Source organism: Glycine soja, chromosome 2 (genome assembly GCF_004193775.1).
Source record: "Glycine soja cultivar W05 chromosome 2, ASM419377v2, whole genome shotgun sequence".
Taxonomy (NCBI): domain Eukaryota; kingdom Viridiplantae; phylum Streptophyta; class Magnoliopsida; order Fabales; family Fabaceae; genus Glycine; species Glycine soja.
In genome coordinates, this window is record NC_041003.1 from 47677238 (window position 1) to 47691535 (window position 14298).

At 33.2% G+C, this 14298-nt stretch overlaps 1 protein-coding gene across 2 annotated transcripts; it reads right to left on the reverse strand.

Annotated features, from left to right (window-relative positions):
* Nucleotides 1-908: 908 nt before the first annotated feature.
* LOC114400412 (ubiquitin carboxyl-terminal hydrolase 12-like) lies at nucleotides 909-13686 on the reverse strand. 2 transcript variants are annotated; one of them, XM_028362858.1, is made up of 32 exons: nucleotides 13501-13686; nucleotides 13069-13138; nucleotides 12508-12658; nucleotides 12264-12421; nucleotides 11496-11761; nucleotides 11173-11391; nucleotides 10974-11082; nucleotides 10776-10891; nucleotides 10460-10558; nucleotides 9731-9840; nucleotides 9047-9121; nucleotides 7708-7786; nucleotides 7472-7618; nucleotides 6874-6954; nucleotides 6641-6760; nucleotides 5722-5844; nucleotides 5135-5212; nucleotides 4950-5038; nucleotides 4753-4861; nucleotides 4345-4413; nucleotides 4157-4264; nucleotides 3877-3932; nucleotides 3559-3736; nucleotides 3375-3476; nucleotides 3223-3294; nucleotides 2885-2950; nucleotides 2596-2661; nucleotides 2327-2413; nucleotides 2075-2191; nucleotides 1844-1918; nucleotides 1650-1736; nucleotides 909-1489 (listed from the first exon to the last, which is right to left on the reverse strand). In XM_028362858.1, the coding sequence occupies exons 1-32, from the start codon at nucleotides 13528-13530 to the stop codon at nucleotides 1448-1450; spliced, it is 3354 nt and encodes a 1117-aa protein (XP_028218659.1). In that variant the 5' UTR covers nucleotides 13531-13686; the 3' UTR covers nucleotides 909-1447. The 2 variants fall into 2 exon arrangements, with proteins under 2 accessions (XP_028218659.1, XP_028218655.1); XM_028362854.1 differs by having other exon boundaries at nucleotides 13069-13141; nucleotides 13501-13685.
* Nucleotides 13687-14298: the final 612 nt, after the last annotated feature.

Below are 14298 nucleotides of genomic sequence, written 5' to 3' on the forward strand. Positions count from 1 at the left end.
TATTATAAGATATTTATGATATATATATATATATATATATATATATATATATATATATATATATATATATCATAATAATAATATAATAATATTAATTGTATTAAAATAATTAATGATAAAAAATATATAATAATAAATTTGACATTATTTTACTTATGTTATTCATTTTTAACCAAATAATACACGGCAGAAAAAGTTATTATGCAACTTAAATGATTATTCTATGTTATTCTTTTTGTATTGCACATTAATAGTTATCAAAGGCACCCTTAGACTCTTAGAAAATGAACACGTACAATAGAAGGAGATATAAGGGGGAATGAATAATTAAGGCCTTAAGGGAGAAGAAAAGATTTAAAAGGTCACAAATTCAATCTCCTTCACTGGAAACTAACATTTGCTGCTGATACAAAAAATATAAAATAGAAACTGATGCTCTTTAAAAGTATTTAATGTCAAAGTTGCGAAAGCATGAGAAAATGTTGTACAGACGGTGGGAGTACACAAAAATGCCCGCAGTCTCAAGAATGGCCACAGCCTCCGAATGATATCCTTACTGCTGCTCTAGGATATAATTTGATGCACGCAAGTTAGGCTTTTCTCGTTTTGTTTCTTTATATCCCTTGTTAGCATTTAACCCATGCTATACACGAACATAAGCTTAATTATAAATTCACAAATATTTGTATTTTATTTCAAATATTTATAAAATTATTTAAATTTTGCATTTCTAAGCCCAACAAAGATGTAAGTATGAAACGAAGGAATGGGCAGAACTGGCTAACCCAAACAAATACCAATGCCTTAATTTTATTTTCCTCTAAAATTAAGTGAGACGGCGTTGGTAACAGCCAACAAGGTGAGGCGAAGAAACAGAAAAAACTCAAAAAAAAAAAAAAAAAGCCAAATGAAATGGAGCAAATGGTGCGGCAGGAAACTATATTTTTATGCTAAAGGGTTATACCGAGGCTAGCGAGTCTCTTTTACAACATTACATTAACTCTGCTACACCATTTTGCAGCCCATCACTTAAATTAACACTACTGAGTGAACAAAATCTGGAAGCAATCAAGATGAACAAAAAAAAAAAAAAGTCAACCAACTATACCCTGTATACACTCACTAATCCAAAAATCTTATGTACTGGTACAGTACAGTGATGATGATCAATGACCCCAACTTGAACAACTTCCACACAAAGTTGGAAGTAGTAAAGCTCAACGGGCTGTGGTCGGCAGACAGTGTTGAGATCCGTTGACAGAAAGAATTACATACCACAATTCTAATATAAAACCTGCAGAAACCACCTGGATTGCTGATCTCACTAATTGTGGCCTATACGGAGTAGCCTTTCGCTATTTTCCCTGTTTTTACAAAAGCCCATAGATGTAGCAGAATATGGCAAATTCATCCCACGCAAGACGATAACTCATCAATACCAGTTTCCTTAATTATAAATCTTTACTGGCTTCTCGAAAGTATGGCGATTCTGAAACAAAACGCATGTAATTTGGAATGGTGTAATAAAACAAGTTCTCTCAACCTCAAAATTAAAACCCAGTATTACCAGAATAGTGGACAACCATAAAACAATTAAAAGACCAAAATGTACTTGATAAAAATCAGCTATTGCAGGCAAAGTTACAAACCTGGTTAACAGCATATGATCTTTTAGGAGCATTATCAGTATGCTCCAAACCAAGATATTGCTCCCAAGCACCATAAACATCTCTCCTCTATCACAAGATACAATGCAAGCATAAATTCAGACATATAAAAATGATGCTAAATATCAATTGAATTATCACAAAAAAAAAAGGAATCCAAGTATAAATGAATGTACCTGAAAACGACTGGACACAATGTCAGAATCCTGAAGGTATTCAGGACGCCCTAATGAAAAAAAGGCAAATTTCCACTGGCCAAACAAGAAAAATAATAAATAAAAAAATTAGATAAATTAACATCAAATTTACCAACTAACATTTATAAACAATGAAACTTCCATCATTCAAAGCAAAATTGCTCAGAAAAGAAGCATAATATACCCATAGAACACACGAATAGGAAATACCTTGACAAACTCATCATCAGGGACTTGAAGTTTCTTCTGTATTCTTACTTTAATTTCAGCCAAAGTCTCCCCTTCATGTATGACCAAGAAAAAGGGTTCCCCAAAGTTCTGAATTTGCTATCATATCAAATCAAATGGGAAAAAAAAAGTGACAAAAAGGTTGGCATACAATTAACGTCAGAATTAATTATCAAAGGCATCAAAATATTAACAACTCCAGTAAGCAAAATGAACCATTTAAAAATTATATACCATTTGGTTCTGAGCTGTGTCTTTAGTGAAATGATACACATGGATTAGACGATCATGAGGACCCAGATTTTTCTCTTCTTCTGGAATCTGCAATACCAACAGAAAAGTGACTCATTTATTTTGATACATAAACTGAATAAATGAATCTATATTGAGTATTTAGAAAAATCCACTCATCCAATCATTTCAATAAATAAAAACAGGAAGAATTCGGGAACTAAAAGCCATCTCCCTTCCCGGCCTACTCAAAAACAGATTTAGACTACTACCTCCTCTGCACGTAATGTCCAGTATTGATCATTTATACTTTCAATCTTTTCATTGGGAGGGAAGACCTGCACAAGCAGAGAGGCAGGACAAAATGAACATATTTGAATAAGAAAAATGGACTAATGTCCTAAAGTTAATTGCAATTTCAGTGGCACAAACAATTGGAGGATCACGAGTCAATGCTAAATTTAGTATATTGAATTCTGATTACTAAATAATTTTGGTCAGAAAAAATAATCAAGAGTATTAATAAATTAGGGAGCAGTTAAAATAGAGCTAACACAACACCTTGTATATCTTGTGATAGAAAACTTCAAGCAACCTAAGCTCGGCTTCAGGATCAGACAATTCCACCTGTAATAAATGAGAGCACAAGACATATTTCAAAAATTAAGGTGAAAAAGCATAAACTGAGGAAAAGACATGTTGACAACATTATATTAAAAATTTATTACTTCAATAACTAAATGAAGTACTGAACAAAACCGACAAACATGGCTTCATGTATCTTTTGTTTTAAATGCAAAGGAAGCCATGAGTTCACGTTGGTTGTAATTGTGATTTCAGTTAAGAGTAAGTGTACAATTTAGATGTTGATGAACTAAATAATACTCATGCACAATGACCTTTGTTTTCAGATCATTAAGGACATCCCCCACAGTGCTCTGCTTTGGGAGTCTGATGGTATGAATAACCACCTGAATAAACAAATAAAAAACTGTTATGGAAAATACTCTAGATAAAAAACCAAAACAAAATCAGATTACTATATACTCACTTCATCCTTGGTAGCATGGTGAAATGCAACTTTCAGAGTTTTCAATCCTTGTAGTTCTGGCAGAGGGATGTCAAGTACTTCATAGTACAATATATCCGAAGTCTGACATGCATGAAAGGAATAGGATGCTTTGTTTTTAAATAAGAAACAAGATTGAAAGATTGGACAATAAGTCAATAATTACCTGATTGTAGTGAACCAGCATATCAGACAAATGTTCCACACCACGATACTTAATAGGTTGGGGTTTTGGTTGTTGAGAGTAGCAATTGTGAGGGGTAAGCCTAATTATGGATGGATCATCCAAACCAAGTTGTTGAGCCACTTTCTCCACCACATCATCATATGTATAGAGCCTTGACCTAGAAATTCATATACGGAGTATAAGATGAGGATGCAAATCTAAGCATAATAATATATAAATACTTACATGTCCTCTCAAGAAAAATACTGCAATATATTAAATCTAACGATTTGCTCCAATAAATTACACAATGCTTACATCTCCAGGCAGAAGTCATCTTCCTTTGGTTTTTCTAGAGATCGAAAGTGAACAACCTAAAATACATAAATTAGACAGAAGAATTAGCAGATACCTTACAGTAAAAACATAATGAAACTTGCACAGTATATTGGTTACACACATACAGATATGTGCAGGCATGGACAAAAGGGAAAGAGGAGGAAGGGGCAGAATAACATGACTAAATAAACGGGTAGTCTCATTTAGGCATATCAATCCATACAAAATGCCTTCAATTGAACCCCACAAAGAAAAATACCTGGCGATTGTGCACATATTCAAGGTATGAAGGCACATCTGGATAGCGGACGTGTTCATTGTCTATAGCAGGAGCTTTCTGAAAGCATATAATATCTCCATCTTCTAACTGCAAATTTAGAAAAACAAATCAATAAACCAACAAAAGATGCAGTAACTTAAAGTGCATCAATGGTGTTTATAATTTACCTGGCTTGCTCGAAATGTTACTTTCTTATCAATAGGTTCACACATAACATTTGGCTCAAACTTAATTTCCTGCACAATAATAGTAGGCACAGTAAATTCACAAATGCCACACGATTCAAGTCATTCATTGAGATAAGAACCTAAAGATGAAAAAAATAAAAATAAAAAAAGGTCCTTCTTTAGAGGTAAGACTCATGCAGAATAGATCTTTTTTCTTGGAACATAATGCACTTTATTTGTCATCAATCATCAGTAAATTTAATTATTAAACAAATGAGACCAAGAATGCTAAATCCAAGCCAAATATCTCATTAAGCATATTGTGTTGAGATCATACAAGGATGAACTACAGTCTCAATTTTCAAGGCATTTTGCAACTCATTAAATATTAAACAAGAGAACACAAACCTCGTATAGTCCAATCTCTTCATCAGGATCATAACCAGCCATTTTATTTAACCTGGTTAAAATTTCTGATGGCTTACCAGTAGCCTTCACAAAGAGCCTTCCAACATAACTGCCACAATAGGGAAAATACATCTTATGTCAACAAAGGTTCACCTTTTACCACATCCACATGTTAAAATAAAAACATTACTCAGTACCGTAGCTCCTCTTTTTCAGTATCATATAACTTGAAGAAAAGTAATATATCATCCTTTGTCTTGTCAGGCGGTGCAATGGGACGTAAATCCTAAATAACAATGTAGTTTGTCAAAAGGACAGAATTTGGATATGAATGATTCATGCTATGAAAATGGTATACAACTTCCATAAATAAAAATGTTACCAGCCCAAGCTCCACTTCCAAAAACAATTTTAATTCTGCATTGTGAACTTTGTTGGATACCTCTCTCAATTGTCCAACCTGCAATGCAAATCAGATTGAGAAAAAACATATATATATATATATATATATATATATATATAAAACTTCAGATCATATAGAAAGAGACATGCCACAAAATTAAATACCAAACGCAAGAAGATATAAATCACAGAAAAGTTAGCACAACCAGCAGCATAAAAACCAAACCACGGGGATCCCCAAAAATTAGTATGAAAAAAACTTTGTACTGGTTGCTTTCTTATTCATTTTAAGGAAATAAATAACAACTACCAAACAAATGGCAGACTTGAAATAATAAAAGCAAAGCCAACACGGGGAATAAACTGTTGTTCCAGCCCACGAAATCGAATATAAAATAAGCAACCGGCCAGGACAATTATGAAATTGGCAGGTTGATTAAGACATGAAGCATAGAACAGATTAAACATACAACATGTGTGGGGTAAACAAGCAATGAATATAAAGCTTGAAGGGGAGTATATGAGAAAAATAATATAGAAAAGCTTCAATCAAGCTAAAGAATTTACAGATTGTGCTTCTTCCATGTGTGTCAATGGTCGATTTGGACGATACGTATGGTTTTGCCGCTTTGCCCATAGCCAAAAGCGCTGGAATTGAACTGGTATTCCAAACTCTTTAGCCACCTCGTCCTATGTATCCCACAGATGAGCCAGCAATCAGATTTAAAAAATCAAACTTGTGAAAATAGAATGTCTTTTGAGCAATCATCTAAGAACAATGGATACTTCTAAATAGTAGTTGTATCATGTCATAGCTGTTAGATATCTTTCCATGCCAAACACTTCATAAATACTCGTACAATTTTAGATGCATTTATCTATTTTTACATTTATTTAAAAAAATATGCAAATTAAATTAAAATAGAATAACAATTAGATAGATTTTAACATTTTATTATGTCAACAATAACTAATCATTATTAAAACATGAATTCATTTTTTTGATTTAAGACATTTATTTCATGTTAAAATTAGATTGATTTGATACATTATATTATAACTGTGTTAAGTGCCATAATTTTTCAAATTTGTTGTGTCCCCGTGTCTGTGTCAATCATATTTGTGTCTCATGTCACTTTTGAGTCCTTTCTTTGAAAAAATTATACTAAAAATATCAATGCCAAGAAACTTGATGATTTCTATCCTGTTTTGAATTTTTTCCAGGCAGCAGCATTTATAATAGTCTTCCGTCAATGCATAATTTTACAATATCTGTCTCTTAAATGAGTCATTAACAAATAAGACATTTTGTCAGAAAATTAGTTTGTCCTGTATTCCAATATTTTCAACGAAAAAACAACAGCTTAACAAGAGAGATTTACTACAGAGACCAAATCAAATCAAATAAGAAACAAATAGTATATGCCAGGTCAAAACACATCTAGCAGGAGAGCTGAAAGTGTGATTAATGATGAATTGATGATACCTTAAAAAGGTTAAAAGATGTCTGTTTTTGGACACGGAAACTCCTCACTTTGTCATGGTCTACAAGATCAAAATATATATCCTTTCCAATCTGCTCTGCAAGGTCTTCATCTCGTGCCACCTAAGAAGTATCATATCACATGTTAACAGTTTAGGATTACACAACCCAAAGTATGTAAAGACAAACAGTAGCCAATTCCAGGATAGCAAGTTAAGAACTAGCCAACTAGGAACCTTTATAATAGTGTAAAGGTGAGCCTCTGCTTTTTCTTTCTTTTTGTGCTCTTTTTCTTCTTGTTCTTTCTTCAACCTCTCCTGCATTAATCCATTGTAGAAATTCAGTTCAAATTTCCCAAATAGTACAATGGAAATTTAAAAGACAACAGCTAAGTGAGCTTGGTTTGATTTTGGCTTGAGATAAAACTAAGGAACTTCTCGAGAGAAAAAACCAACCATGAGGTTTGAATGTAGAACCCAATGCAAACTATCCAAACCAACCAACCACATTAATGAGGCATCAAATAATTTTGGAAATATGATCTATTTGATAAGAACTTCAATTACAATGATGAGTTTTGGAAAAAACCGCTCACCAAAATGTTAATAAATAGTGTAAAAGTAGGTGTAACTTACACTGGGGTAAGTTGATCCCTTGGGTGTGTGTGTGTGTGTAAATAGATAGATAACAAAGATAAAAAAAAATTAGTTGAGAACAGTCATCAAGTATCTGAACAGAGCATGCTTATCTTAAAATAAATTAGCCATCTGCATTTATTTAGCAAATTAAATTTAAATGCAGAAGACAAACATGTACGTAAGAATAGTCACTTACCCTTAAATGTTCAGCAATGTCTTTTTCATCCACATTGCATATTACTTTGTCCTTGTCAGCTTCACGTATATACACCAGCATATAAGCATTTGAATATTTGGTGAATTTAAAAGGAGTGTTGTTAAATCCAGGATTTGTCTGCGGTAACTGTTAAAATACAAGTGGTTAAATAACCAACAAGCAAATGTTCAAATATAGGGATCAAATGCCACAGCCAATTGCAAAAAAACAATTACCTCTTCCTCGCCACCATATTGCTCCTCTAATGCCCGTTTAGTGTCTTCTTTAGTCACCCTCTCATCATCAAATTTATACCTAATAGTCATATGCATTCAATCAAAGCATGCAGTGAAGTGCTCAGTAAAGCAGCAAGAAATGCAATTCAAAATAACAAAAGAAGGTGAAGGGACTCTCAGAAAGTTGCATGTTATATTCAAGTTCATTGATAACCATTATTAGTAATGTAGATTACCAATCGAATAAAAAGTGTCAAACAAACAGATTCAGCATTTCAATTGTTTACCACTGCAACTGCCTCATTTAAATTATAAGATATGGCATACTCTCTTGCAACTAATAATGGTAACCATTATTAGTAATGTAGATTACCAATCAAATAAAAAGTGTCAAACAAACAGATTCAGCATTTCAATTGTTTACCCACTGCAACTGCCTCATTTAAATTATAAGATACGGCATACTCTCTTGCAACTAATAATGGTATCATTTGCAAACTACCAATTATGAATATGATTTTCCAGTTGAAGTTTAGTTCAATGTTATCATTTACAAAGTATTTTCCTTATCTATGTCATTTTTACCATGTATGTTTTATTATTTTATCTGTAATAAGACTCTGTTTTATCTCTGCAATAAAGAACTCTTTTTTTTACTTTCATTTATTGTGGTCCTGACTTTCATTTTTTTACTTTGATTTGTCAAGCTTTAGGGTGTGAGCTAGTTATAAAATACTAGCCACATTTATAAAATATAAGCTAACATTCCTAAATGTTTATAAATTAATATATAGTTATCAACAATCCCCAAAATTGTAGTTATCATATATCTTGTGCAGTATTTATTTTAACTCATAACAACAGAGTATCTATAGATCACCCTTAAAAGTCAGTATTTGTCACATTATCCTATATGTGTAACATATAGATTATATAGGTTAATGAGTAAATGGAAAATTACCCATATAAATTATGAATATGAATTTTCAGTTTTAAGTTTAGTTCAATGTTTCATTTACAAGATATTTTCCTAATCTATGCATATTTATCATGTGTATCTTTTGCGTATAATTCTGTGCCTTTTGGTCGAAAATCTTATGACCCATGTTTTGATCCTTCAGTTTACGATCTTATGTAAGATCTCAATTTTGACAACATTGGCTATAGCTATTTATTCAAGTTTTCTAAAAACTCCAAGCGCAACAAAGCATTCGATGAATGCAGCAAAATGAACATTTAATAGTAATGCGCCCCCTAGTAGTCATCATCACACATGCAAAAAAGCATGTAGCTCATATGGCACTGAAAAATTCAGGCCTGAAAGCTCTAGTATACATACCACTGCTCAGATAGAGTTGGCCTGATAAAAGCATAATAATGTCCACCATGCACACCACCACTGTGAACCAAAACGCTGTGGAAAAAAAATAATCGGTCAAATAATGCACATCACAGATAAAAATATGCATTCACATAAAAACAAATAATTGCACACTAATGGACATCATCAGCCCTGAGAAAGAAAAATTACAAAATTCGATGAAATTTATTGATTATTATTTTTAAAGGGTAACTTTTAAACTTTAACATTAACAATCCAAGTTTACTGTCCCAAGTTGATTCAAAGATGCAATCCTCCACTTGATTTGGAAAACTCATAAGGCCTATGAGATGGCTCTCCCAAAGATAAATTGTTTTCTTCTTTCGATTCTCTATCCTCACATCATTTTCTCCTTATTCTAATTTATCTTCTTTTTCTTTCTATAGGTTTTAGAAGTCATGTAACATGGATTGTACAAGACTAAGTAAATGGGTAAAAATATCACAACATATATACCTAAAGTGGCTTCTAAAAAAATCCAAACAAAATTAGGCATCATGCACCAAATCACAATCACCAAATAAAATATCATGAAACAAGAACTCCTAAAGAAGTCATGAAAAGAGAGATCAATAGAAGAGCAGCCCAAATAAAAAATCATACAGTCTGCAACAAATACAGATGCCACTACCACTACATTACCTATGAAGTGTGTAAAGATTGCGGACATTCCTATCAGCGTCAGGTGATAAATATTTTCCATTCTCACGATCAAGGTCAAGTTGCAAGGGAAACTCATAACGGTCATTAATCTACATGGAAGAAGAAGAAGAAAAAAAAAATTAAACTTCAATATATAGAAAAGAGAGTTTAACCATTCCATCAAAAGAGAAGAAGAACCCATGGACTGAAAAATAAAACTAAGTAATGCCTGTGATCCCTCTAGCAGAAAATATTCCTTCAAGTGATTGTTTCAAATGACATACATAAATTTTAAATACATGCACACACAAACAAACAAACCAAAAGATTTCCCACCCAGACCCACAGCAAAGATAAGCAAAATAAAAAATCATTTAAAAATAAATATTAAGAAAAATCCCTGCAGAAATCCTTCATGATTTTCAATATCACAAGGCACTATTGTACAACACAATTCGTGCCGAATCACTTTCTTACATGAAGTAACAGTACTGTAAACGAATACATACCACAAATAAAGAAGGATATCACTGTAGATTGTCAAAAATAAGTAATTAATTTAATCAATACAATCTTCAATGGCATTAATAGTGAGCTAGAGTAAACTGACTGAAACAAAACCATATTACTCTGACTGAAGTCTGAATAATAACTTCATCATATCCCAGCAAATAAAGTAACTAGAGAAGAAAATATAATATAGAGCAATGAGTCTATTTGACTACCAACCTTGACCATAGTATCCCGCATAAAGTCATATTCAAATCTTTTCAGTTGAAGCTGAAGAACAGGAGGGAAATCAATGAACAGGACACCCTTCTTAGCATCCTGAAAAAATGAAAAATCATCAGTTTATACGTGGAACTATATTAAAAAATGTATAGATATTGCATTCTGACAGTAACTATAAGAAGCTTAAAAGATTCAGAACTTGACAACTGCAAACAAAATGATTTTTGTACACCCAATATAAGAACTAAAAGATTCAGAACTTTTACAAATTACTTATTACAAGTAGATTCCAAAATAAACAATTGCAACCAACCTGCAAACCATATTGTTCCGCATGATATTTGTTATCCCCTTCAAGACGTTCAACTTCAACATACTTGTCAAAGGAAGCATAAACATCAGGACAGCCTTTCACATCAAGCTGAAGGTCTGCAAGCATATGCAAAACTAAATTAGAATCAAGTGGCAAGGTACAATTAAGCATATAGGTTCAGTGTGTACATGAAAGTACCATAAAATGACTCCTTTCTAGTTGATTTATAGTCCACATTGATGCATTCGATATAGTTCATATGATGCCCTTCAAATAACTTCTGTATAGTTCCCTCAACAACAGTTCCCTAAAGACAAAATTAACATAATCATCATGAATTTGAGACAGTATTCCACAAAAATGTTTGTGTACAAAACATCCAAAGATCATCCTTTACCTTCATCTTATCTTCAAGTTTTTCACAGAGGACTCTGTTCAGTTCTTGAACATCATGCTGCATGAAAGAATCATATGTATCCCATCCGAAAGATTTAGTGAGCTCCTTTGTTGCAACACTGGTGTCACTATACTGGAGCTTGTAGAATAAACTTTGCAAAGCCAAAGGGATGCTTCCCGACGGCATGTCATTCTCTGTTGTTGGCATATGGTATACAGCCTGAAATATGACATCCAGGACCCAAATCCAAACTTCCTCATCACTATCCAGTAAAAAAATAAAACTTCAGAAGGAAAACAACAATAAGAGAAACAATGCCTGACCTTTCGAAAATAAGGAATATGGTACAAAGTTTGAAGTAGAGAATTCATATAACATGTAGCTCCCTGGTTCTTAAGTCCAACATAGCCAGTCTCCTTTTTTGAATCATAGGTCCAGTAATCAACAATTCTACGAACAAGAACCTCAGCTTCAACTACAAGAGTATCATTCACAAGATACCCTCTACTAGGATCATACAATTCACCAAGTGGCATGAAAGACGTGAAACCCCAATCACTTTCCCGCGCATTGAATTGGTGCTGTGTGTCTACATAGTGTAAAATGAAGTTATGACAAAGCACATGGCTATGCCCAAAAATTATGAGCATTTTCATTTTATTCCCCTGTTACTTCTGTTTCATGGTAAATGCTAATGAGTGCCCTTAGCTTAGGGCACTTGTTAGGAATTCAAAAATTACAATGTATTAAATAAAAGGTAAAACACTTTAACCTCTCAATACATGACATGCATTAAATTAATAATAGTTTCTATTTTTTTATTACTTAACAAGAGCCCTTAGGGCATTCATTAGTGAGATCATTGTTTTATTTAACATGTTAATTCGTACAGTTCATTTAAGATAAGTAATATAACTATATCCAGCTTTAGATCCAATGTTACAAGGAAAATAATATTCAAGAATTAAATGTTCTTAAATTAATTGCAGCAAAAATCTCACAACTTTCTTTACTCTTACTTCAAGCAATGATCTTTTCTACGTACATACATCATTTTGCAACAATTGTAAGGAACAAACTTAATAGACTACCTTTTCTCACAGAGTATTTATTATGGATTTGATTAACGACTGCCAAGCTAAACTGTGCATATCTACTCCAGCCATAGGGCAAACTAGCTGAATCTGCAACATCCAAATACATGGACAAATAGTCCACGTTGTTCCCTTTTGGGAAAATGAGTACTCGCCTGCCCAATAAAAAAACAAGGTTCAGAAGAGATCATTAAAAATAAGCACATCATTAATCAACTCAGACAGAGTAAAAGCATGATACCATTTATAACCACCAACAACAAATATTTCTGAATAGAGCTTCTTTGTATTCATCCTAGAAAAGTTTTCAATTTTCCATGTGAACCTTGATGTCGAAGGATCCTCGACAGGCTGACTCTCCACAGTGTTGGCAGCATCAGGTTGAGCCACAACTAACGAATCATCAAAATAAATGAAAAAGAACAACTAAGTACCATGCCTTAAATCAGCTGAAAACCAGGGGAGAAAACAATAAATGAACTAGACCCCCTACTCACTTGCAAGGAAAGAGAGAGAAAAACAACGATAGGATCAATAAATTAAAGACGTTGAAAATACACAACCTCCCCAAAAAAATGCAAACTAACAAGAAACCACTTTTTGTCAGGAAAACCCAGAACTCCAATACCAATTTGTCACTCGGTTATTCCCTCTCTGCCTCTCTGGCAATCAAACAATGCATGAAGTGGCTCCCTGAACTATTAAGAACTATTTAAATCGATCATATAAAAGCCAATAAACAGAGTAACAGAAAAAAGCGGGGTTGCTCCACAGATCAAAAGAGTGAGAAAGCAACAAGTACCTTCCATAGGTTGGTGATTATTCTCAGCCAAATCCGTGTGCGGGACAAGCATCTCCTCGTCCTCCTGCTGCTGCTGCAAAAAAACCAAAACAAAAAAGTCATCACTATCACCCTACTTCGGATCCACCGAAGAACCCACCCCAATCAAATCCCCCGAAATCCGAGCACGAAATGCATCGTAATTAAAGCAAATTCCACTCTCGCAGATCAAAACCACAACCCCTAACACGAAACCCCCATCCACTCCGAGGCAACCCAACCATCCCCACCCAAAACGACAATCAAATTAACACCATTCGCCGAAACAGCAAAAAGGAACGAAAATCATGCAAGCAAGTAAAAGAAAGCGAAAAACGACGAGCGAAATTGAAAACGCGGGAGTGATTGGAAGCGCGGGGGGAGTTGCAGAGTGAGGAGGGTAAAGGAACGTACGTCAATGGGAGCAGGAGTCATCACAGTCATGGCGATTGCGAAAATTGACCTCGCGCGGCGTTGCTTGTGGAGGAGCAATGGAAGAGAGAGATAAAGAGGAGAGAGAAAGGGGGAAGAGAGCACTGTAAGAAAACGAGATCACCAGAAGCTATTGCTGTCTTGCTATTGCTCGAGACGAGAGGGAGAAATGTCTTCGGTTTTTATTTGGGGCTTTGGGCAATTTCGGTATTTCCACCGCTCATTTTCTTGGACGAATTTTTCTATAATATCATGGTCAGAAATGTTGAATTAAAATAAAAAAAAAAAAAAACCGTTGTTGGTAAATTTCTTTACTTAGATAAAAACAAAATAAGAAAATTTTTGCATGATTTAAATTTCTTTAAAAAACCAATTGAAAAAGGATAAGGACTACATAAATGTTGTATATTTATTCTGATCCTAATATGCAATAAATCCTAATTAGTTGTGTATTTTAATTTTTCATGATTTAAATTTCTTTACTTAGATAAAAAAAATATGAAAACTTTCCAAATGTAAAAAGTCAATTGCAGAAGAATAAGGACTACATGAATGTTGAAATTTTCTTATAATTATAATATGCAATAAATCCTAATTAGTTGTGTATTAGATTTTTTCCATTATTTAAATTTATCTATTTGGATAAATATAAAATATATTGAAAAGTTTCCAAAATTAAAAATTCCATTGAAACATACAGAGACTACAGGAATATTGAAAAAATTATTTATAATTTACCATATTTGATTATAAAATATCACATCATATATAGTAAAATTA